Source organism: Malurus melanocephalus, unplaced genomic scaffold (genome assembly GCF_030028575.1).
Source record: "Malurus melanocephalus ecotype Western Australia unplaced genomic scaffold, MMel_1.1 scaffold_29, whole genome shotgun sequence".
Taxonomy (NCBI): Eukaryota; Metazoa; Chordata; class Aves; order Passeriformes; family Maluridae; genus Malurus; species Malurus melanocephalus.
This window is the reverse complement of record NW_026623261.1, coordinates 3,593,858-3,620,390: the sequence shown is the minus strand read 5'-3', so window position 1 is coordinate 3,620,390 and position 26,533 is coordinate 3,593,858. Positions and strand designations below refer to the sequence as shown.

The 26,533-nt window shown below is 37.0% G+C and overlaps 1 protein-coding gene and 1 long non-coding RNA gene across 2 annotated transcripts in view; one reads left to right on the top strand and one right to left on the bottom strand.

Annotated features, from left to right (window-relative positions):
- LOC130572156 (uncharacterized) overlaps positions 1–356 on the bottom strand; it is an 18,629-nt gene extending 18,273 nt beyond the window's left edge. The window contains exon 1 of the long non-coding RNA XR_008965182.1: positions 11–356. This is a non-coding gene — a long non-coding RNA (uncharacterized LOC130572156). The remainder of the gene's footprint in view (positions 1–10) is intronic.
- SP4 (Sp4 transcription factor) overlaps positions 1–26,533 on the top strand; it is a 27,077-nt gene extending 544 nt beyond the window's left edge. Inside the window, exons 2-6 of the mRNA XM_057363635.1 lie at positions 550–650; positions 1,137–2,685; positions 21,152–21,380; positions 21,613–21,812; positions 22,889–26,533. Of these exons, the coding sequence (XP_057219618.1) occupies positions 550–650; positions 1,137–2,685; positions 21,152–21,380; positions 21,613–21,812; positions 22,889–23,136 (2,327 nt within the window). The 3' untranslated portion in view covers positions 23,137–26,533. The remainder of the gene's footprint in view (positions 1–549; positions 651–1,136; positions 2,686–21,151; positions 21,381–21,612; positions 21,813–22,888) is intronic.

The following is a 26,533-nucleotide window of genomic DNA, read 5'->3' as shown; positions in this document are numbered from 1 at the left end:
CCCTTCTTACCCTGTTCTTGTCTCGCTGCCCCTCCGCCCATCCGTGTTGTTCCTCTTATGCCCCCTTTCTTCTCTTCCTCTGCTGCCTGCCCCTCCGGCTTGCCTCCTCCGTACCTCCCTCCTCCATTCCCCCTTTCTTCGCTAACCCTCCCTCCTGTGCACATCCCTCCCTCCTTCATTCCTCTTTTCCTCCCTCTTTCCCTCCCATGCACAACCCTCCTCCTGCCCCCTAAAGCATCGGCGGCCACTCAGTGGCCGTCGATGCTTTAGGGGGCAGGAGGAGGAGGAGGGTTGTGGGTGGTTTTTTCCTGCTGTCTCTGGGAGAGGAAACCAAACCTCCCCTTTCTGGGTGTTAACTCTCCAGCCCCCATGGGTTGGGTTTCAAACCACGTTTCTTAGGACTCGTTCTTTTGTAATAATGATTTGTACTGTTGTTTTTATGAAGAGGCAAAAGCGACAAGCTGGGAACCRAAAAGGATATGCTCGTAGGTTTTGTTATTGTATAAATGAAGGTGAATAATTAACCTGTTACACTTGATATTTTTGCAGATCAAAAGAAGGAGGAAACTATGCCCACAGAGGGAGAGAAATCTCCCGAGGCAGAGAATAACAACAATAATAATAAAAAAGGGAAAACTGGAGGCTCACAGGTAAAGAACACACACCCRAATGGGGAAGTGCCCAAACTATTAGCATTTAAAATGAAATATTCAGCTAGCAGCATTTCCTGCTCAGGGCATCTTTCTTTGGGTTGAATGAAACGCAGTTGGTTGGATGCAATGTTTTTACTGCCTGGACATGTTCGTTTGATTGTGTTTTGCAGTGATCAGCTGCTTTCCATGTAATAGAATTATTTTTTAATTTTTTTTTGTTATTTTAGGGAATAAAATACTAAATTGAGGATGCAGTTGAGGTCTTGTCACATAATGATTGATAATTAGGGATTTTTAAAGACATGTTTAATGATTATTTACAGCAATTCATACTTCCTTATTCAGAGCTGTATCATTGGTCTCGGTGCAGAAGCACTTTTTTTTTGTGCTTCCTGTGTAAACCCTAATGCTGACTTCTGATGGCTCATACTTGCGCTCTTGTCCTGAATCCTTTCTGTTTTCTTTTTTTATGGTTATGAATAGGACTCTCAGCCTTCACCTCTCGCTTTGCTAGCAGCCACTTGCAGCAAAATAGGAACTCCTGGTGAGAATCAAGGAACTGGACAGCAACAGATTATTATAGACCCAAATCAAGGTTTGGTGCAGCTTCAGAATCAGCCACAGCAGTTAGAATTGGTAACAACTCAGCTTGCTGGCAATGCTTGGCAGCTCGTTGCCGCTGCTCCTTCTGCTTCAAAAGAAAATAATGTTGCTCAACAAGGATCTTCTGTTGCCTCAAGCGSAGCAAGTCCCTCCAGCAGTAACAATGGAAGTACATCTCCTTCGAAAACCAAATCGGGCAATTCTTCTACAACAACCCCTGGACAATTCCAAGTCATTCAAGTCCAAAATCCAAGCGGGAGTGTCCAATACCAAGTGATTCCACAGATTCAGACAACAGAAGGTCAAATCAATCCATCTAATACTACTGGTATACAAGACATACAGGGTCAAATTCAGCTTATTCCTGCAGGGAATAATCAAGCTATCCTCACAACTGCAAACAGGACAGCTTCGGGGAATGTTATTGCTCAAAACCTTGCAAATCAGACAGTTCCAGTCCAAATCAGACCTGGTGTTTCCATACCACTGCAACTGCAAACTATTCCTGGTACTCAGGCGCAAGTTGTGACAACGCTACCTATAAACATTGGTGGGGTAACCCTGGCATTGCCTGTAATTAACAACGTTKCCACTGGAGGAAGTTCAGGGCAAGTTGGCCAGTCTACAGAGAGTGGAGTTTCCAATGGAAATCAGCTGACATCTACACCTGTCACTTCTGCYTCTGGTAGTACCATGCCAGAGTCTCCTTCCTCCTCTTCCACCGCTACAACCACTGCCTCAACATCTCTGACTAGCAGTGACACACTGGTAAGCTCTGCAGAAACTGGCCAGTACACAAGCACAGCAGGCAGCACTTCAGAGCAAGCGACTGAAGAACCTCAAACAACTGCCACAGACTCCGAAGCCCAGAGCTCCAGTCAGCTTCAATCCAATGGACTACAGAACGTTCAGGATCAGTCAGGTTCCCTTCAGCAGGTCCAAATCGTAGGTCAGCCTATTCTGCAGCAGATCCAGATCCAACAGCCTCAACAGCAGATTATTCAGGCCATTCCTCCACAGTCATTTCAGCTCCAGTCAGGGCAGACTATACAGACCATCCAGCAGCAGCCTTTGCAGAATGTTCAGCTGCAGGCCGTGAGCCCAACTCAGGTGCTCATCAGGGCTCCAACTTTAACACCATCAGGACAGATCAGCTGGCAAACTGTGCAGGTTCAGAATCTGCAAAGCCTTTCAAATCTGCAAGTTCAAAATGCTGGGTTACCCCAACAACTAACCATTACTCCTGTGTCTTCAAGTGGTGGCACAACCATTGCCCAGATTGCTCCGGTGGCTGTTGCTGGTACCCCCATCACTCTGAATGCTGCCCAGCTTGCTTCAGTACCTAATCTTCAAACAGTAAGTGTTGCCAACCTGAGTGCTGCAGGTGTTCAAGTTCAAGGAGTTCCTGTTACCATTACCAGCGTTGCGGGTGAGTGGTCTGACAAAGTTTTGGATTTTTGCTTGTTTACAGGGTTTTTTTGGTTTGTTTGTGGTGCTTGCTTGTGTCTTTCATTTGGTTTTTTTTTTTACTATTGCAAGAATACCAGATGGTTTTAAATTAACACTTCTTTTCCGAATTTTCTATAATAAACATTAAACCCTTAACTATGAGAGACTATCTTACACTTATCACTAAAATTCAGATTTTAAAATTGCTGACGTTTTTGCTAAGCATAGAGTTAATATTGCCAGTTGTGTCAATTGAAATAGAATTGTTTTTATTTGATAAGCTATACTTAAATGATTCTGTCCTCCATCTTACTAAAGACATGTAGGCTCCAGAAGTGAATTTGAGACTTTAAGAGCTTTGATATAAGCTTTGATAAGAAAAAGCTTGTTCCAACCTGGAAGTATTCCTAATCTCATTTTGGGGGGATGTAGAATGAGAAGTGACAATATATGAACTGGGATACCTTCTGTCCTGGCGTGCATTCGTATGGCACTACTCATTGCATTCTGCACCAACTCATAAAGTTGTTCCCTTAAAAGCTTGAGTTCTGCAAAGAGATCGAGTGGACTAAGGTGCACTTGCACACAGCATGGTTTCTGTGGCTTTTAAAACAAAAAAAAAAAAACAACAAACTGGGGACTGTACTTCAGTACTTGTTGTTGAACTTCTAAGTGGCATGAAATGCCTGTTTGGTTTGTGCTGGTCTGGTAGTTGGGAAAGAAGCTAATAGGCTCTAGGCTATGGATAACCGAGCTTAGTTTTATGGTAAACTCTGTGCAAAGTCTCCGCAGTTCCTGCAAGGGCAACTCTATATGTAAAATTTGCTGACTTTTAATGTTTCAGATAAAACTTGATTTAGGTAGGAGTTCTCTTTGCTAGCTTGATAACTACTTACATAACCTTGGGTTTATGTCATAGAAGTAAAAGTCTTCTATTGTAGTAGTTAAAATAAACTCTTCTTAACAGTTTTTGAGTACAAAACTGTAAGAAAAAGCCCATCATGTTTAACTGCTGACCAGTCTGCATAAGCAAACAGTGTCATATTGACCCTTAAATGGTTCAGCTTTTTATAATCATACGCTGACAAATGTTTAACTGGGCAAAAGATTGTTCTCTTTAATTGAAATGTTTTTTAGCAGACTAAACATAGTTTAGTAGTAAGAAATCTGCCATTGGGAGAATTTTGCCTGCTATGGTACTTTTTGGCACTGGATGGCATGTTGAAATACTAAGAGCTGAATTATATGCACTAAACATGGCTTGTTTGAGTGTTACACAAACGTTAGTCTGGGTAATCAGAATTAAAATCTTGACTTTGTGTTTAGCYGTAATGGTTCAAAGAGAAGTTTTGGTTAGCTGTAGCTGAGCAGCTGCAGTCCTGTTTACCTTGGAATACTTTTTTTCTTGATGGGAAGTTGCCAGTTGACCATTTTCTTAGACAGAAGTCTCTACTTCGGTAGGAGACTCTTTATGGGAAGCCTGCTTTGGGAATAACTTAGATTTGGGGGTGCAGGAAGAACCTTCTGCTTTTTTTCCGCTTACTAAGGGTGTGCTGTTGTTTAGTACACTCTAGCAGGTATTAGAACRAGAGATTCTGAATATCATCTTTGTTTGTTATGTTGACCTTACCTGTGCTTGCATATGATGTCTTTTGGAAAATGAAGGGATTGAGATTGGTAACTTGAGGATGAAAGAAGGGGAATGAGTCACAAGTATGGTCCTGGACAAGCCAAGCCTTAGTCATACAGTTGTTTGTATGTTGACTAGACTACATTTTGTGACCACTGAATTCCTCTTCACTGTGCCTACTCTGTCCCACCCTGCTTCGGGTAGGACTTATGGCTGTTTCTATAATTTTTTGGCAGCAGTGAAGCTATAGAAACATAGAGGAGTTTGGATTGAAAGGGACCTTTAAAGGYCATCTAGTTCAACCCCTCTACAATGATCAGGGGTATCTTCAGCTAGATCAGGTTTCTCAGAGCTCCATCCAACCTGCTCTTGAATGTTTCCAGGGATGGTGCATCCACCACCTCCCTGGTCAATTTGTTCCACTATTTTGCCACTCTCATTGTAAAAAACCCTCTTTCTTRTATCTAATTAACACCTGCCTTCTTTCATCTTGAGGCCATTTCTCTTTGTCCTATCACTACACACCCTTGTAGAAAATTCCTCTCCAACTCTTGTAACCCCTTTARGTATTGGCAGGTKCTGTAASGTCTCCCCAGAGCCTTCTTTTCTTCAGACTGAACAACCCAGTTTCTGTCAGCCTTTCCTCACAGGAGAGGTGCTCCACCCCTATAAATATTCTGGCATCTTTTTCCTTTCCTTAGTCAATAAGGTACTATTTCTCCCCAAGACTTGATATTAGGGAGAAAAAACAAGCTTTGTGAATGCAAGAGATTAGTTGTAATTTTCTTCCCTTATTTATCTCTGCTTCTGTCCTGTGAAACTTCTTGATGCTACACTCTGGGAATGGGAGACATGGTAGAATGGAAATGAAAGCGAAGAACATGATATGCAGTCCATAATGCTGTATTAACATTTCAAGTAAAGAATGGTTATGAAATAGAATATTGCAAGCATGCTGGGATCTAAATTTTACTTGCCACTTAAAAAGAATAARATGACTTGATCAGGTCTGTTAACTTCCTCAAGTTTGCTGGTTTTTATTTGAAATTTTTTTTTGTTATTCCCAGGCATCATTACAGGAAACCTTTTGAGAAATAAACAGCTCAGCTACCTCAATATCTGCAGACTGGTATTTTCTGCAGTACCTGAGCTTGCCAGTGTGAAGTGTCTTGAAAATAAGTTGAACTCTCCACAAGTAGAKCATTCGCTACAAATGAGCAGTAGAAGTAGGTGTTAGAAATGAGCTGTRTGGAGGATGTCCAGAATTGAGAAGGCTGAGTGAAGAACTAATCCCATGCATTCATTCAGGTGCTCTAACTTTGTTAGGGAAAAGAAGTTACTTTATCCTTCAATCAAACCCCTTCAATCAAGCCAGCTGAGTTTCTAGAAAAAAAACTTTCAAATCACAATAAAAAATTACAATAAATAACTGGTTTTGTATTTGTGTCGTATTTCTGATCCATTGTTTTCCTAGTTATTTCTATAGTGAGATATTTAAGTCCTTTTTTTCTTTATTTTCTCAGTAGTAAATGAAATAGTAAGGCCAAAAGATTCTTAATTTAAAATTATAACAGAATTGTTAATTTATAGAAAATTTTGAGAAATGGGGGGAGTTGTCATGGGTTTTTGTTCGGTTGTTGTTTTGTCAAATGGATTCTAAATTCCAAAAGAGAAAAAATACATGTTGAGAAGAAAAAACTTAAAATCTTCTAGTAAATATTATGTTTTGGTCTACCTTTTATAACCTTTGTTACTGAAAGTCTACTGTAAACCCAGCAAGATGTATAAGTGTGTTTGGAGATTTTTTTGTTGTGTTTTTCACTTAAAAGTTCAAAAAGTGATCCTGGTAAGTACCATACTTTTGGGTTTTATGTTGCATGTGGTCAAAAAGCAAGGCAAAGCAGAGAAGTTCTCACATTCTTTCACTTTCTGGCCTGAGGGAGAACTTCTATATCAACGATGGAAATAATTTTTTTACTCTCAGAGGGACTGACACAGGTTGCCCAGAGAAGTTGCAGACTCTCCATCTTTGGAGATATTCAGAAACTGTCTGGACATGGTCCTGGATGACTTTTTGTTGGTGTCCCTGCTTGAGCGGGGTGATTGGACCAGATTCCCTCCAGAGGTCCCTTAAAGTCTACACCAATCTTCAATTCTGTAAAATTTTATTAAGATGTATAAAATGTCATTCAAATGCATAATTGAAAATACAGACAAAGTTTTAATCTTCTCACCGAGTTAAGTTTCTAAGCCTTAAAACCAGATCTTTAAACAGTTGTTTAATGAAGAGGTAGTCAAACAACAGGCTACATAAAAACCACTGTTTACTTGAAAATTCAGGGATCTATTAATACTTGCCWTGGTACGAGATCAGTACCTGGCATAGCTGTTTACCAAGCTAGTTCTGTGCAAAGTCTTTCTTCTGTGCTCTGTCAGTTGTTGTTTTGCATGTGGTTTCTTGTGGAAGGGGGTAGCCTGGAATGTTATAGGTGGCAGCTTCCCGAATTTAGTCCCTATGGGCTTGGGGACAAGCAGATACTGCAGATTACCCTTGCCTTTTTTCAAGGCTTCTGCTGCGAGAGTTGCAGATACAAGTTCAAAGGACTCCAGTCCCCAGCCCCCATCCCCTTTTTAAAATAAGTTATATTTTGCCTTTTTAAAGCTTATTTTCAGGCCCTTTGATTTGACTAAATATGTTAACTGACAATAGAAGTGACTACATGAAAGGAACTGATTTTAGTAGTAGTTGATTCTAAGAAAAATATGCAGTTCATAAAGTTATTTCCTTTTGGTAGGCTGAGTTGGTTTTTTTTGATTGATTGGTTTTGGTGTTTTATTCTCTTGTTTTTTCTTCTGGGTTTGTTTTTGGGTTTTTGTTTTGTTTGTTTGTTTTGGGCTTTTTTTGTTTGATCTGTTTTGRTTTGCCTCTTGAAATAATTCCCTCTGTATTATAAGGAAAATTTGTAATCACTCAAACTCATATCTACCTTAATTATACATCTTAGAGTAACTTTGTTACATGATGATGGAGGTGTTTGCCCCATATAAAATCAAATAAGATGCTGTTGTTTTAAAATAGTGAAAAATATTATTTATATTTTAAGTATACTTTTTCCAAGCTTTTTTACTTGCTTTTAACAAAAGTCATCAGGTTCCGCCACCCTACAACACAAGTTCAAGCCATTTTCTTGAAGATGAGTGGTGACATGGCCTGAATTATGGGGAATTTGGAGTTCATCCACCCAAAATAACCTGGAGCAATGACTTCTGTTCAGTGGAACAGTCTGTTGCCTGGCAATGCTACAACTGGAAAGTTATAAGTCTTTTGAAGGGGTGTGCTTTGGGCTCCAAAGTAGTTATTAATGACAATGAAATCCAATGCCAAGTGTTCTTATTGGGGTACTTAAAAATATAACAAGCCTTGCCCTTCTGTTTCATACTCTATAGTAATGTGAGCTACTAAGGCATTTCTCTCTTTGCCAGATACTTTCACATCACTATGATTAGTGGTTATTCAATTTGTCAGTACCTTGAGGTCTCCTCTGATTTCTTGTGCATTTTCCCCGCTGTCTGCATCCAGCTTCAGCCTGTCTTCAAGGATTTCTCTTCCCTTTCTCTCTTTACTGACTCTTTTTGTTTGGCAGTCACTAGTTTTAGGCTTGCAGTTCAAAGGCTAAATATATTGTTTAGACATTACTGTCATTCTGGGTCAAAGTTTGGTGAGGAGTTTGAAGTGTTCTACCAAATTCTTTAAACAGGAAAAAAATGGATTAGATTAAATGCATGTCACTCAGGAATAGTGATTGGAAAAAGCAAAACATCACACCCATTTTTTAAAAAGGTAATAAGTAGGCCCCTGAGAACTACCAACGAGTCAGCCTCATCTCTGTGTCTGGTAAGATCATGTAACAGACCTTCTGCAAACTATGTCCAGGCATATGGGTACAGAGATGTTTAGAGACAGCCAATATCTTGTCCCAAATGTACATCAAACATGGCAAGTTAAATCATGCCTGACTAATCCAGTGGCCTTCTGTGATGAAGTGGCTGAATTGGTAGGTAGAGCAGCTGATAAACATCTACTTCATCTGCCATGGCTTRCAGAAGGGTTTTTGACATAGTCACTCACAGTAGTAGCCTTGGAGAGATACGGATTTTATGGAAAGCTATTTCCTTATCAATAGATGCCGCATTCAGAATTGCCATCAGTGGTTCAATCTCCAAATGCAGATCAATAATCATTGATGTCCCTCCAGGGTCTGTACTGGGACCACTAGTGTCAGTATCTTCATTAATGTCATTGTGGTATTGTGTGCACCCTCATCAAGTTTGGAGATAACACCAAAATGAGTGATGCAGTTGAAGTGCTTGAGAGAGAGAATGCCATCCGGAGGGATCTGGGCAGACTTGAGAAGTGGGCAATGTGAACCTCGTTGTACTTCAGCGAGGCTGAAAGAAAGGTCCTGCACCTGTGATGGGACAATCCCTGATGTCAGTATCCATTGTGTAATGAATAGATCGAGAGGAGCTCCATGGAGAAAGACCTGGGGATATAGGTAGATGAAAAATGGGATATGTGCTGGTAGTGTACACTTGCAGCCCAGAAAGCCTATTGTATCCTGGGCTACATAAAAAGAAACAAGGCCAGTAGTTCCAGAGTTGTGATTATCTCCCTCTTTACCACTGTTAYGAGATCCCATCCAGTGCTGTGCCCACTGCTGGGATCCCCGTTAGAAGACAGGCTTGAATCTGTTAGATTTTCATGGTCCAGAAGAGGACCATGAAAATGATCAGAGAACTGAAACACATTTTGTATGAAGATAGGCCAAGAAAGTTGGGTTTGTTCAAACTGGTGAAGAGAAGGCTCTGGGAGACCTCAGTGCAGTGCTTCAATATACAATGAGGTCTTATAAGAAAGACAGGCATTTTCCAAGGCCTCCCCATAGCACAAGGGGCAGCAGTTTTAAGCTGAAAAAGGGTGGCTTTAGATTGGACATAAGGAAGAAATTCTTTGCTCTCAAGGTGGTGAGATACTGTAACAGATTTTCCAGAGAGTTTGTAGATGCACCCTGGATGAGGTGAGGTTGAGTAGGTTTTTGAGCAACGGGATCTGGTTGAAGATGTCTCTGCCCATKCAGGGGGATTGGAACTACATGATTTTTAAATGTGCCTTGTGACTCAGACCATTCTATGATTCTATGAATATAAGAATCAAAAGTGTTTCTGACCCTGTCTCATGCTGACTGCAGGTGATACAGTGACAAGGACAGTGCTCATATACTTTTCCCACCATTCAATCATCTGCTGCCCAGGTCTTCCTGAGCCAGAAGTGGGATTTTTTTTTTAAATATTTTTTATAGTTCTTGATGGATTTATTTTTTCTGTATTTGTCCTTCCTCAGTCTGCCTAGTTTTTTGGTTTTTTTTGGTTTTTTTTTTTTTTTTATTTTTTTTTTTTTTTTTTTTTTTTTTTTTTCTTTTAATGCATTTGATATTTGTCTGCAATATGTTGTTGCTTGAGACATGTTTTTATTTAATGTTCTTGAACTCCTCTATTGTGAAAACTTAAAATACAAGTTTCATCTTCATACCGCTCACAGTCTGCTATTATTCTGTTACTATGCTAGATTTTGAGGGAAGGGAGGATGTTTAGTCTAAAATCCTAGAATGTTACACTTACACGTAGATWGTTGAATGAAAGAAAATGCATTTTTGTGAAAGCATATATCCTGTGAGGTTCCTCTTGTGTTAATGTGATAGTGAGTATGTCTAGAAACAGAACTCAGTGATGGTGTAGCTAAGCAAGAAGGGATGCCTGTAGGTGCTAAGAAGGTGRAAAGGGTTTAAAATAGTCACATTGCATACAAGTAAACTGGCAAATATAAACACCAAAAGTGAAAGTCAAATGAGCTGAAGGATAGGGCTTGCTTTTTTTTTTTTGTTTTTTTTAATAACATGCAATGTTTTCCTGAATGTTCATTGACAAGTAAGATGCAACAAACATCTTGAAGGAAGCAAGCTGCAGGCTATGGAATCTGCAATAAAAAGACAAGTACAAAGTACTGGCCTGTATTAAAACAAACAAGAAAAAAAAGGAATCTTTCTTAGTTTTTTACTTCATAGTATAGGACTTGGCATTCTGAGAGTGTAGATGGGAGGAGTATAGAAATGTAGCATACTTCATACAAAGTCATGAAAACTCGCAACTGTTCTCAGGTTGCCTTGAGTTGAACCACGGTATTCTAAATATTATAGTACTTGGCATCCTTTTCAAATGTTTCATAGGAATTACAGGAGAAGCATTTAGTCTTCTAATGACAAAATTGCTTTGGTTATGGGATCTTCTTAAACTGAAATTCAATACAGTGGCAGAAACAGTTTAGCAGCAAACTGCTGGTGAAAACAAACATTTGCCATAGTGATGGTAACATAACAATAAAAGTGTCAATATACTGTTCATGAACTTGATGCCTAAGGAATGTGCAATCTACCTGTTCAGATCAATTGCCAATGAAGAATAACCTGGTAAATGCCTCAGTAAACAAGTCTTTTCTGCCTGACCTGTGAGTAGCAAGGCATGACTTCATCATTACTTCTAAAATAAAGTGGTAAGGGGAAGCATTTCAAGTAYCAACTTTGCTCATAATTGCCAGGTAAAATAGGTTTATAATGAGCTATTTTTGTGCTATAAACTTCAAGAAGAAAATATAAGCTTTAAAGTCTTCAAAGAAGAATCTTGCTAAAGCTGTATTTCCGTATCAGATTATGTGTGTTATCAATACAGATACACTCTCTGAGAATATTGGGTTTTGCCGCCCCCTCTCCCACTCCCTATTGTTAGAAATTGGAGCATATAGGACAGGAAATGAATTGACTGAGCTGTCTTGATCAAAAAATGCCAAGCAAGTGAATTGAGTGATATGGCACATCTTTAACAGCTTGTTCATATTTTTTTTCTATTTTAAAGCGTGCTTAGATCTGCACTAAGCCGACCTTCTTGTTGTTCCATTATCACCTGGTGCRAGGGAAAGACAAGAAGCATATTCAAAATCTCATTTCAACAACTTCCTCACTGTAAATTGAATTTAGGTGTACTAAGCTACATATGATTTTGGAGCTGGTAGATGAAATAAATCAATTCTTAGTGTTTTAATATATTGAAAACCTTTCAATAGCAGTGGTGATTATTGAAAAAGCTAACTATATATGGAATGGGGTGTTGTGTTTTAAGAGGAATGTTAATTTCAAGTGAAACAGTGTTACTGGGGGTCATGCTGTGGAGCGCAAGGAGTTGGACTCGATGATGCTTGTGGGTCCCTTCCAACTCACAATGTTGTATTATTATTGAAAAACAACTCTGTTTTCCAGAGGTCAATGATTTTTAATGGATAATTTAGTTAATAAAAGTTCCTTGATTTATGTGCTATAGCCTAGTAACTTTGGAAGTTACTCCTTCATTGCTCCATAATGAAATACAATTTTTATAATCTATATTTTGCTCTGACCGTGACACTTCCACCAAAATGATAGCTCTGGTCATATGTAGTCTCTTGAGAAATGTAGCATCTGAGCACATCCTTAGGGTAGTTTGGAGTATGGTTATACAGTTGTGTTGATTCCTGTGTGCCTCCATTCCTAACAATGGAGTTTCCACTGATGTTTAATACTGCTGAGAATTGAGAACAGTCATACACCTTGATCAGTTGGTTATTGAGAAAACTATGTCACCCCAACATGCATATTTAATTTTCATATATTGGCAGACTAGTATAATTTTGTTGTAAGGAGAGAACTATCTGTTAATATCTTCCTAGCAGAAAACCCCTTGGGATACGTGATAAGTACAAACCTGAGTTTCCTTAATTACAGTTTCAAGTGATGATGTGACCASTTTTCCCTTGAGAAAAATACTGAAGTTTAAGAAATATGGGCCTCAATTTTCTTGTTTCTTTGGTCATCAGGAAGTAACTGACAAAAGCACGAAATTTCTCAGTTCGTTGTGCTCCAAAACACAGGACTAGATAAACAGTTTTATAGGGTTAACAGTGTACAGAAGATGTCAGAACTTTCATGGGTTTGAGTCTTACAGATTTATGTTTCCCTTGTTTTGTGATTCTATAATATGTAGTTTTGTCGGGCCTTTCATGATGAAGGCTATAACAAAGATTCAGTTGCATCTTTAATAAAATAATTACACTTAATATTGGTCATGTTAACAACCCTTAGGTTGTTAATAAAACTGAAGCTTGTGGCTTATGTTTAGTCTTACTGTGTAAGATCTTTAAAAATGTTTTATGAATCTTGTTTTTTTTCTGATAATATCCTTTAAATTCCTTTTAATCACCTTCCTTTTTTTTTCACATATTTGCTTTTATCTTGATCAACATAACATTTCATATAGCCAAAATATTTARTTCAGTGTTATTCAGGAACCTTCTAGTCAAGTGTAAAACATGTAAGCCAGCTAAAGCACAGTCAAAATCCCACAACAACCAACAAAAAAAGCTCCCAGCCCTACCTCCCAAAATCCAAATAGTGTGCTGGAACGTTAGCTTATATTTTTTCATGTTAGCCTCCTTCTGACCTTTCAAGGTTCAGTTACTACTAGTTCAYGGCAATATTCAGAAATTGAATGGAGATGTAAAAATCTACTCTTTCTGGGTGTAGGTTTCTGTTTCCATATGGCAGAAGTGCTTTTGTTTTGTTTCAGTTTGTCAGGTATTGAGCTCCTCTAGTCAGACAGTCCACATGTCTCTTTCTAGTCATATAACTGTTTAAGAGTTAGGGGGAACAGTTGAAGGAAAACAGGCCCACATTCTGTTGTGGCTATAAGCCGTAGAATAATCTGAAGGTTGGGAGGAGGGGATAGGGGAGGGGGAGATGTTCCATAAAAATAAATCTAAGAACCTCCATTTCTCGTATCTGCTACTAGTTTCCATGCAATGTGTTGGATACTTTGCAGCACAGTTGGTGCTTGRGTTTTCAGTTGTTGCTCTAAGATTTGGTATGCAGGAACCTACTTGCAATCATCTGCAGAGACGTATTCTTGGACACCCACCCTAAATTTACTTTTTCTTTTGACTATTTATTCAATGATGATGAAAATCAAGGCTTTTTGGAAGGGTGTCTTGTCTTCAGTATAACAAGTTATATTTCTGATTCCATCTCGTTTAGAATCCCTAATAAATTGACCAAATTTTCTTTTATTTTGAAGTGAGTCACAGTATCTAAAACAACCACAGACCTTGCCTTCCTTTAACTGAAACCACCACTTGGTTATYCAAGATTAATTTTTGTGAAACTGTAGCTCTGTGTTTGATTTTTATGTTGGTTTTGTACGGGTCTTTCTGTGTTGTATTTGTGGTAGCTCTTTCTTATATTTAATAAAGTAATAAAAAGTAAACTTGCTTTCAGTTTAATAAAAGGTACGACCAGCTGGGAAAACTTATTTTCTGGCTCAAAGTACTGAAGTGCCCTCAGGTTGTCCTAAAACACTTGGGTAAAGCCTTACATTTTTGAAAAATYATTAAAGTAACTTGGTGAAACTTCTGGGGCTTTGGTTTGGTTTTGTGTTACCAATATGATTCTTGCACTTAGTTTCTTTTAAGATGCTTAAACCCTTCAAACTTTATTGCCTTGAATTACTTTTTTTTTTTTTTTTTTTTTTTAATGGTACTTTCAACAGAAGTTAAGCTTAGTTATGATGCTGTTCAGTAATTTTTTAACACATTGAGACTTAGGGAGCTTTTGAAGAAGAGTATAACAAGTTCTTACAAATCTTGAGAAAGCTATCCATGGCCAAAAGAYAGAAATTTGCTGCAGTGCCCCTGTAGGACATAGAAAAGACAGATGGTCTGTTTGATTCTGCAGTTTACACTGGACACTTTCTGCTTGTAGTAGCATCTGGACACTATACTGTGATTTGTGATGACCCAAATTTCTTGTAGTAGTTGAGTGAATCCAATTCCTYTTCTTACTCCAAACTGATATTCTCTAAAGCATGTTTGGGTCCCTTGCATCAATCTKCAGTTTCTGTTCTGGGGAATTCTTCTTTTGTCACATATCATTTCTTCATATATCTTTATTCACCGCTGCTTAGAAGAGAGAGCAGAATTGTCAGCATACTACATCATCTTTTGTGAAATTCAGTGTTGTCTTCTCATATATATAATTTTAAAATATGATTTGTGCTTCTTTCTTCAGCATGAGAACTCCTTCATGGTAGATTTTTCTTTAAATTGATCTCTAACTATATTGACACAGACTTAAAAAAAAAAGTTTGAACCTTGGCTATATCTTAAAGCATTGTATTTTRTTATGTAGATATGTTACTATAAATATAAATAAATATATTTTATTTTAAATATATAAAGTATATAGATATTATTGTAAATTATCTGTATGTCTTTGTGGGAAAAGAATATTAAARGTTGTTTTTGAGTTTGTAGTACTTGGTGTATGCAGGACAAGGGAAAATGAAAAACTTACTTTTCCCTATTGCTTTGCATCAGTGAGTTGTTAATGGGTCAGTTGCGGCATCGGCTCTGATGCCTGTAGAGCTTTGGAACTCTGCAGGCTGTCTTACAGTAATATGCATTGAATTATGGATGTTGACTATAACCTTCACTTTTCTTCTTAGATACACAGTTGAACAAATTTCCTTTTTCTGATAATAGCTACTGTGGCTCTGGGTACATCTGCAATTTGTTTCTCAGATTTTGCAGTAAGGTGCACCCTACTGAGATAACTCTGTCATTGATGCTGTCATCTTTTGGACTGCTAAACGTTGGTTGCACAACAGCAACAGGAGATAGATTTTAATTTTTTTTCCCTGAGGAACTATGTACCAGAACTTAGAAGTGTCCTTTCCTTAATCTTAAATTTCTCTTCTTCTCAAGATCCAATCTTCTAATGCTTTACTCTCATGATTTCTCTAGATCATTAAAGTCCTTTGCACTCCCTTCTGCCCTATTTGCCTCAGAGAGTAGTCTTTCATGATTGCTACTTCAAGTAGCAAGARCAAGAATAGGAAAGCAGGTGTAATGTGTGGTAAAACAAAACTTGGTTTGACTTACAATGGATGGCCAAACCTAAAAACCAGTGATCAATCACTCTRGAAAAGTATTTTGTAGGTACTATGCATTAACTTTCTTAATCTTTCAACTTAAATTAACTGCAAATTAATTTTTAACAAAAAATGTGATTTTGGTTGTGTGTGTGTGTGTATGTATATATTATTTGGCTTTGTAGTAATTACTTAAAGTTGTTGAATTTCTTTGCATGAATGTGTTACAGACTCATGTATGGGAAAGTGTATGTGAGTTTTAACTGCTAAGATGCAATTTTACTGCAGAAYTGGAAAGCTGAGCAAGTTGTGCTGAAGAGTAAAGGATGTGAAATCATTTATCTTGATAATCCTGTATCTTGTGTTAATAAGTAATGCATTTACTTAATGGCTTAAAAGGGAAATATTGTTACTAAGAGCATGCAGGTTCTTCTATTTGAGAAGCTTAAATTTCTATTCAGTCATRATCGTGTTTGTAATATTACAATAAGTGGGACTCCTATTGCACTTGATTTGTAAAGTAAATACTACATCAGATTTCCTTGCTGTTTGCATTTTGTCCTGCAGTCTAATAAATGGTCACTATGCAAAAGCAAGAGAGAACTTAGGCCTGAGAGGAAATGAAATGCAATTGARTATCAATGTTATTTTGTATCAATGTTAATTTGTAACATTTGGTTGTAACTTTATATCCTGACAGTATGTACAATAAAGTTCAGTCGTATACAAGTTCAGAGATGATTTTGTTAACCAGGATGTTTCACAATTTCAGGAATCATTATTAAAGAAATCATGGRAACATGAAAAACTCTTCCAAAATCAGGTGTCAGTGTGCAGTGACTGCATTCACAAGTCATACAGAGTAACATAGATGAATTGAAGTGTGTCTCTGTTCCCTCAAGYAGTGATTTGTTTAGACCTCTTTCTGAAACTTGTGCTGAAACATGAGAGCTCGTTACTGAAAGATTTGATTATGAATGATGAGGTGTAGGGATATTATGTCCTGTGGTTTGGACTATGTGAGGAAGAAGCAGTGTCAAGTGATCTCGTGATTGTAGCAGCATTTGTGGAAAGCTTTAAATCATATTTTAATGCCTCTAGAAGTCATATTTTAATGCCTCTAATAAGACATAGAACGGCATATTTTAATAAGCCTTTTTTTCTCCATCTAGAAAGTATCAAGAGATCATTATGTTCATGTATGGATAACATGATTTCAGCCACCTGTTTTTAGAGTAAGCAGGTTTATTTGCTGGGTTTGGGGCTTTTTTTTCAAATAAGAAGCCATTTTAGATCTAGATCCTCTCAACTGAAAAATCCTCATTTGTTTAAACTTTTAGAAGTTTCCATCATTTAATGTAGTTGGCTGCTGACAAACTTGTATCAACATTTAAGTTTTCTCAGTATCTCTTCTTTGGTAGATGTGATTTAAGAAATATTTAAATTCTCTTATTTCCCCTTTATTTTCCTTTCTCTTTAATAGGTATAAATGATGCAAAAGTTAAAGCCTGTAGGGATCCATGGAATTCTGATATATAGTTTTAAAAAATGCCATACATCTCAAGACTATAACAAACTCACTTTGAGGGTTTGGGCATGTTATGTCAGTTGTTTTGTGAAAATTTTCTGATTTTTCTTCAGAAGAAAAGATATTTCAACTGATCTGAAATACAATTCTGTTATTCTTGAAGAACAAAGATTTTGTGTTTAACAGCTTTAAAATAAGAATAGATACATTTCTAGCCTGTGTACTACTTGTGTGCTAGCTTGTTGGGATGCTCTCTCAAAAGTTCAAAACAAAATTTAAGTCCAGTAATTACATTATTGAATTTTGAAGTGTTTTCTAATAGCTATGTAAATCTCTGAGAAAGAATATTTATTGTGTATGTGTGCTTTCTTCAGTTACTCTTCTACCTCAAAAAATTAGATTTGCTTATTAAATATTGTGGCTTGGTTCTTTAAATAAGACAATTTGTATGATATTTTGAGAGCTTCAGAACCTTCTGTTCTGAATTTAGTAATTCAAGGGAAGGGAGGAGGAATAGGAATTCAAGGGAAGGGAGTTTAAAATAACGACTCCATGAGATTAATTTAAAGAAGAAAAATCAATACTCTTATTAGAAAATATTATAACTAGTTAATGCTATCTAAAGAGCTGTTATCTAATTACTGTTTAACTGAAAACATGTGGTGGATGCACTTACTTGAGCAGCCTTTCTTGGCATTGTCCCCTTTGTATTTTTATTGTAATTTTTACAATTATCGTGAAGAATTTCTACTTAAATGTATCACATTTCTACTCAAATGTACCACAGCTGTGGTACTTGATATTCTCAAGAAATATCAGAAGATCCTTGTGTGGTTGGCCATCTCATGACTTGGACAGTGAAAGTTTGTTCATATTGAATCCGCAAAATTTTTAGAAATGCTGAACAGGCTTYTCTATAGATGTGGATTGGTCATATCCAAAAATTATATCCTGGATATTAACCAGTAGTCATGGGGTGAGACAAGGAGTCATCCTCCTCAAGGTTCAAGTGCTTCAATTCTGACATCTTACCTGAAAAGCCTTGGTTTGGCAGCCCAGGGAAAGGCTGCATTGAAGCTTTGGTATCAGTTCAAGAAAATCAGAGAGAAAGAGATAATTAYCCTCTTTAACTGAGTTCTGACCAAAGACTGATTAAATCTCAGGATTTCTTTGCTCCAGTAGGACTTTGTGAGTCCTCCTTCTAACAGACTGTAATAAAAAAAGTATAATTCTTAATAATGTACTCAAAAATGTGATGGATAATTGAAACAGAATAAGAGATTGCAGTAGGTGTGGCCGCAATGTCTGTTATGTCTTTAACTTCTGTAGTGACCATTCACAGACTCTTCATTTGTAGTGCTGCTCTGGGAATTAAAGGAGTGTGTATCTTGGATATGTTTAAGACAGAAAGTGGATTGTGCTCTGCAAAAGCACGTTGAGCAAGTTCTTCCTTTGCATTTWCCTTTGGCTCACCAGAAAGTGCAACTGGTTTTCAGCACAAGCAATCACATTATCATAGTAATTTTAACATATTGGGATAAGCATTAGATAAAATAAAAAAAAAAAAAATTAGCCTTTTTTGATCTGGCTATTAACAGCACTCATTCAGTGTTTCAACAGCTTAACAGCCTAACAAGGAGTTGCCCCAGGACTAGCACTTTCTTTGAAAGCTCTAATATCCTCTTCAGCCACTGATAGACCAAAATACTAGATACTACTATTTGCACTTATACCATGTTTTTCTTATCCTATCATATTCTCCCTCAAGGATTATCATGAGTGCWTTTCTTTCTTTTCTAAAGTATGGGAAATAAGTATATTTCCAGTACATTGTTATTCTGAAAAGAAAGGTTTGATTCTATCCTAAATGTATGGAGACTCTGCACTCAAGGCTCAGCCTGTAATTATTTTTCCTCTTCTGCAGATAGCAGACTTCTTTTAGAATTTTTTTGTTTGTTTGCTTTACTATCTATCCAACAGCAAGTGGGGTTGAAACACTATCTCTTATGGGTTTGTCCTTGTTCTTTTCAGAGAACTGAAAACACTCATCATCTGTCAGTATTTGTGACCTTCTTAAGATGAGGARTTCATGTTTATTCATATCTAGGCAGATCAGATGCAACTTCCAAACGTAAACCAAGGGAGATAACTSGGAAAATGTGGTCAGTGCTTCAAGTGAAAATAACCTGGTACTGACCTAGGCAGAAAACAGATTTATTCTATTTYTTGTAGCCAGCAATGGCCTTTAGATGACAAGTCAAGTCACTTTGGGAAGTTCTCTGTATGTCATGTTCTTCAGTCCTAACCTGTCTGCATRCATGTGCTGGTGTTAGGTGTGTGTGTTAGGTTTCCTCTCTGGCTGGTAGCATGGTGTTACATGAGATAGTCTRTCCAAGCATTTATTGCCCCTGAGCAATCATGTGACATGCAGTCATTGTCCCGTGCTGGTTGTATCAACTCACTCAGTAGCTGGGCAATTTAGGCTTCAGAGAAAGCGTTCTTCCCAGTCTAATCCCCATTGGTGGTGTCCGTTATAGATGCTGCAGAAATCATTAAAACCCATTAAAATTTTTCTGAATCATGTTATCCCCAAGGAATTTCTACATTTTAAATGAATGCTTCAATACTGAGGATTTTCAAGTTTTAAAATATTGTATTCTGCTCTAAGAACTCTAGTTGCCTGTTATAYTCTCTCAATAAGGAGATAGTATTTCTTTTAATTTCACAGTTATATTAATTTTTTTTTAAATGGCAGCATCTAATTATACTTTGTCCCATTCCTGTTACTGGCAGGGCTGGCATTCARTGTTGTCAYATTGTGGCTGGAAGTCATATCTCCATGTCAGATTTAGTTTATTATGTGTATTTTCTAAGACTGCATAGTACTAACTTTTAAAATAAACATAATATTACTAGGCTATTCAAGAAACTACACTTCTTACCTATATTGGAATAGTTTCTTTTGCTTTAATATCAAGACACTAATCCAGATCTCCTTAGATCAAGAAAGCCATTGAGATCAATGGACTTATGCAATGAAGCTGAATTCTTAATTCATCAACTCAGTCTTAGAATTTCATCTGATCCYTTCCCTGGGGAGGCTGCTCCAGTGATCGACCACCCTCTCAGTGAAGAGCCTTTTCTTAATGTCCAACCTGAACTTCCCCTGGTGCAGATTCTTGCCATTCCCTCATGTCCTGTCACTGGTCTCCAGAGAGAGGAGGGAGGACATAAGCATGTTCTCATCCACTGCCCCCCTTGAGGAGGTCACCCCTCAGCCTCCTCCCAGCTGAACAAACCAAGTGACCTCAGCCACTCCTTGTAAGTCTTGCCCTCAAGACCTTTCCCCACCTTGGTCCCCTCCTCCARACACACTGAAATAGTCTGATGTCCTTCTTACATTAAGGCACCCAAACCAGCACAGAGTGCTCGAGGTGGGGCTGCAGCAGAGCAGAGCAGGACAGGCACTGTCCTGTGGGACAGTCGCTGTCCTCCCCTGGCTCACTGCGCTCTGGATGCTCCCCAGGATCCAGCTGGCCCTTTTGGCTGCCAGGGCACGCTATTGACTCATACACAGCTCGCCATCAACCCAAACACCAAATCTCTTTCCCCAAGGYTGCTCTTGCTTYTTGTCCCCCCTGTTTGTACACCTARCCAGGATTGCCCCATCCTGGGTAGAGCATCTGCAAAACARCAATCCCAAGAAAACTTTGGAATTTTAGCTTGTTCAAGTCTAGTCCTGAATTTCTTTTTCTTTGCAAAAGTTTCCTTCTGGCTTGATGTTGATTCAAGACAGGTTGTAAGAGAAGTGACAATTCTCTACGTGCCATAAAGCAACTTTTTAACTAGGTAATTGTAGTTTTCTGAATGCAGATATAATTCAAAAGTTATTAGAGAGACATTAATTGGCAATTGAATGAACAATATTTGTGTGTAAGATTTTGTCTATCTCAGCTTTTAAGAAAAGGGATATATTTGTTAAACTAGTTAATTTTTCTTAGTACCAGTCTGTAATTTGCAATTTTGTGTTATTTTAATAACAAATTATTTTAAACAGGGTTAGCAGGTACATAGTGCTTCAGGAAAATGGCTGGGTTTAATATGTTGTTTGTGGCTTCCCTTGACATTAGGTGGATCATTTTCTTATAAAATGTATAAAGTTTATTTGTGCATTCCACTTATTGAAATGACTTACCAAAGGTACAAACTATTTTTATTTTACAGGTCAACAGCAAGGACAGGATGGAGTAAAAGTACAGCAAGCCACAATAGCTCCTGTAACCGTAGCAGTAGGTGGCATTGCTAATGCAGCAATTGGTGCTGTTAGTCCTGATCAGATAACGCAAGTGCAGCTGCAACAAGCTCAACAAGCTTCTGACCAGGAAGTGCAGCCTGGAAAGAGACTGAGGAGAGTTGCCTGCTCATGTCCTAATTGCAGAGAGGGAGAAGGAAGGTAAATGTAACTTCTATCAGTATATATTTAAGCATCTTATCAGCTTGCCTCATTTGGAAGTGAGATTGTCCTATATTGCCTGGATTTTTAATGCTTTCTATTAGAAAGTACATTTGTGTGGGCTTTTTTAGACAGGGATTAAAATTGTCTCTATTAGCATGAAATGTTTTTCCTAATAGCTGGTAATGTTTTAGAATATAAGTACTTAGCTGTTTAAATATGGTCTTTTTAGAGGCAGCAATGAGCCAGGAAAAAAGAAACAGCATATCTGCCATATTGAAGGATGTGGAAAAGTTTATGGCAAGACATCTCACCTTCGAGCACATCTGCGCTGGCATACCGGTGAAAGACCATTTGTATGCAACTGGATTTTTTGTGGCAAACGATTCACAAGGAGTGATGAGTTACAAAGGCATAGAAGAACCCACACAGGTTGGTCATCCCYCCCTGTAGCCATAGTACAGCAAAACTGAATTGTAGTGACCCTAGTTAGGCAATGGTATCAAAGTTCTCACTTACTAAGTTGCCTAAAAATTACATTTAAATATAAAGAAAGTAACTTTAAAACAAGGAAGTGATAGATTTCAGTTTTCATCAATTTAAGCTGTGAAATCAAATAAATAAAAAGGAATCTGTTCCAACTGTTCTTTTGTACCTAGTCTAGAAAAAGATGACCATTTTATGGTAGACAGATGATATACTGTAGCTAATACTGGATCTAAATGTAACAAATTTAGGTCAGGCATGTAGGATTTGCCTCACACATTGTTTCCTCATTTGTATTAGCTCAGTCCTTCAGAAATGTGTTAACGTAGTCCATRCATTAGATTTTGTCTTCTTGGGAAATTACCTCAAGTTTCAAATGCRAACTGATAAAGCAAATTCTCTTAAMAGTTCAGATTGGAGAAGTCGACCTTTTATAAGCTGTGAATGTTATTAACCTTCATATTTTTAACCCCAGGAGAATTTTCTTCCCTCCCTTCCCACCTACCCGAATTTAAAGCACCTGATGTCTAAGCAGTAATTACATTTGAGCACTGACAGGACGTTTTAGTATACTGAATTTGTCTCTCTTGATGTAGATCTYATACATCCTCATGGAGCATTGGAATGTATGTTTTTGAATTTGCTTCCCATCACTRTAATCTAAATAACAAAAATRTTCTTAAAAAATYYTAYCGAGTTCTTCTTTGAGGGCTTGTACCTCCCTCACTCTGATAGGTTTATGGAAGTTTGTGAAAATTCTCTGGTGAACTGAAATTCAAAGTTCTTAGCCAATAATCACAGTATAGCAAATACTTGTTGAGAACATTTTAGTAATGAAGAGTAGATTGCGAAAAGCCTGTGACTGAGCAGAACACACCTGGAAAWGAGTCAGATACAAAAGAAAATATTGTGTCCTTTTAAAGACACTTGTAATGTTGAATAGAACAGGGTAAGAATCAAATGATCAAGCAATGTTCAATGCTCTCTTTTAGTAACATTTTGGTTTTCTTCTTCTTAAAAAGGTGAAAAGAGATTTGAGTGCCCAGAATGTTCTAAAAGGTTTATGCGAAGTGACCATCTCTCAAAACATGTCAAAACTCATCAGAACAAGAAGGGTGGTGGAACAGCCCTTGCTATTGTTACCTCAGGAGAACTGGACTCTTCAGTTACTGAGGTTCTTGGTTCTCCAAGAATTGTCACTGTTGCTGCCATTTCTCAAGATTCAAACCCAGCAACCCCTAACGTCTCAACAAACATGGAAGAATTCTGAAAGGACCATTTATATGGACACCTAGTGCTGCACTTAAGTTTACATACCTTTCAGGATATGGAAGTGGGCTGGTAAAGTGGATTACAGAGCAGGAAATCGTTTTTTCAGTCATGACTTCTGTAAGTGCTCCAGGTTGGAGGGTCAGCATGGGAAGTGTACACCGGTGCAACARGACAAAAATTTCAAAAATACAAACAGCGCAAATTGATGACTGGATAACAGATGGAGGAATAATATTTCCATACAGTACTTTTTTAGTTATATGCCTGTATATTCTGTAATGATTTTAAGTGAACTTTACCCCCCCCCTATTTTAGCACTGTATGTTAATGTGTTTATAAAATCAGATAGTATCAATGTAAAACAGGGTGGACCTTGACTAGGATTACTACCATTTGATGAAGGTACTTTGGTTTTAACAAATTTGTAATATTTTCACGAGAGCTTCCTTGTCCCATATAGCACAGCAAAACAGAATACAGGATGAACAGCAGTCGATATATTTTAGTTTTTTTCTCAGTCCATACAACACATCAGTTAGTTTTGGCCATCTTTTCTCGAGTTTTGCGATTACTTAAATAGCAGCTGGGTGATGCACRCTGCAGAGTGGCTCTGAGATGGGCCTCAGATTAGTTTTGACCACTACATTGTAGTAGTGTGTATAAATGACAATCAGTGAGTTCKAATTCCTCTCTGTGTGTGGAGAGCTAGGGTTTTGTAGAATTAATGTAAACAGTAGGAAAGATAAAACCATACAAGAATATTAACATAAGATTTACAAAAGTAATGGTATCTTTATGTAGAATGAAAAAAAATTGTGTCAGTTTTTTGTAGTTCATTTCATTATATATGTCCCTGCCCRTGGCAAGGAGGTTGGAACTAGATGATCTTTAAGATTCCTTCCAACCCAAACTATTCTGTGGTTCTATGATTCTGTACTTAACAACATCTGTGGCCCATTTCTAACACGTAGGTAACTTGAATCTTAAAAACTCAACCTTAGGTGTTTGAATGTTTTAATTTTGTTAGAATTCATGGATAGTAATCAGAAAATTGAGTGTTGTAGCTCATTCTCCAGTATCTCCTAAACTGTAAATAGTAGTTTATTATGTTGTGGTTAATGTGCTGAGTTCTTTGTGCTTTGACTTAATAGCCAAAGAAAAAAATTAATTATCACATTTTAATAAAAAAAGAAGGAAGTAAACATTTTCTCTTTTCCCCTAAATATTACTGTCTCTGTTTTCTCTTCAAGGATAATAAGCAGGCTGGTAATAAATATCTGTTACCCACCAAGTCATATATTGAGCCTCCWACCACAAAACAAACTGGGAAAAGAGAAATATTATCTTTTTGGGACATGACTTCTGGTTTCAAAGGTTTGGTTACATTTTCAGATGTGACAGTGAATCTAGAGGAAATGTTAAAAAAAAAAAAAAAGTAAAAGAAGAAAACAACAAAAATTGCATTTTCTATGTGAAAATTCCGGTAGGTACAAGGAGGAAAGATGGCCAAATATTTCATACTCAGGATTTTTAATTACTTCCCATCCCATAGGCATAAATGTAACTTTTACATCTACAGTCATTTGTTAATAAATTCTCATGATCAGTTTATAAGAAGATTTATACACCAAAATATTTTTAATGTAACTAAAGGAAGTACAGTGCAAGAAGAATAAGAGGTTTTTCGTTCCCCTGCAAATCATGAAAGGAGGAATGTGTGTGGTAGCTGTTGGTTTGCAAGACGTAACAGGTACCCTGTGCATTCCCTAATGAGCATATACTTCTCATCTGAATAATTTATCAATCTTGTGGTGTTTTCTGTATTTTTGAAGCAAAAGAAATACCATTGTTTACACTGTGTACACTTTTGGCCAGCCCTTTGTAGCAAAATACTAAGCTGAGGGTATTTTATACTTTCAGTTTACATAAAAAGCTTTGAGATTAAAGAAAAACAATTTTACACTGTGGTTATAAATTTCAAGTTTCTTAAAGCTTTTTTAGACTTGTAACAGAGTCTTTAAATTTTAGTTGGGTTTTGTACATTATTTTGTATATTTTATTTAAAGTACTCTTAACTGATGTATCTGGATTTAAAACATCAGAATCAATTAGGTGTTACATTTAATACAGATGAACATTAGGTAGTATTAACTGTTAATTTTATTATATAGGAAATGAAACGTCAAAGATATATTTTATCATGCTTCACAATCAGTGCTCTACATTACTTTATGCAAMGAAGAACTTTCCTAATGTTGATATCATATTTCCTAAAAGTTAACAGTTTTGTAAACTGAAGTTACAAGCATTCTGCACAACCATTTCATATGTAATTTTTTCATGCATACTTATGTATGCAGATAGGAAACTGAAGTAATTTTTAATCTGCAATGAATCCCTATTATAGATGTATCCAAATCTAAATCTGGTTGGCTTCATAGCATCTCAAGTACATTAACTTGTGTTAGCAGGTGCACATTTTACCGCTGGAATTAGAAACATTCTGCCAGTCTGTTCTGCATACCATTCTGAATCCACTTTTCTGTCTTAAAAGGATCGTAAATTTCAATGTCCTTTATTTGACTCAGTGGGATATAGCTGTTGTAAGTAATAGGGCACAGATGTGCAGTAGTATCTTGTTTAATGGCATTTCACTGTTCATTCCCTTTGCCACCATTAAAAATTTTGCTTTATTGTAATTATCAGTGCAAAGTGTATTTACCATGGTAGAACTCCAGTGTTAGAATAGTTTTTTTCTTACAATATACTTTATTTGGTTAGGTTTGTGTATGTGTTGCCGATTACATTAGCAATTGGTGTTAAGTCATTATTTATCACATTCTTTCACGAGAGCAGTAATAAAAGTGTGTAATCTAGGAGAAAAAGTTAATTTGTCAAAGTTAAGTAAGCATGATGTTTAGGTCCTATTTTTCAATTTTATAACTGTTTTATTGCAACAATATTTGTATTTAAGTCTTCATTTTAATGCCTTGTGGTGTTTTTTTATGCATGTCACTGAATTGTCATCCCGCAAGAATTGATGTGCAGCATAGGGTATTAAATCTACATAATGATTTTGAAACAGAAAAATAGTTGATGGTAAAAATGTAAATGTTTTGCAAAAATTCCTTATAAAAAAAAAAAGTTTTGTAGTAATATTTCACTTGTAAATTTTTCTAAAAAAAGTGGAAAAGGAAAAAAATGAGAGTAATGTTTCCCCACATCTAGAATTTAGAAATTAATTCTGCCAGCAAAGCCTGTAAGGCATTAATCTGACACTTTTACAATGCTGATTTGTATAATTTTTTGGTGGGTTTGGAACTAAAATCATGTACAAGTTGTTGCCTGCAATAACATTTTGCAAGTAACCTATTAAAATTCCCTTGAGTTTAAAA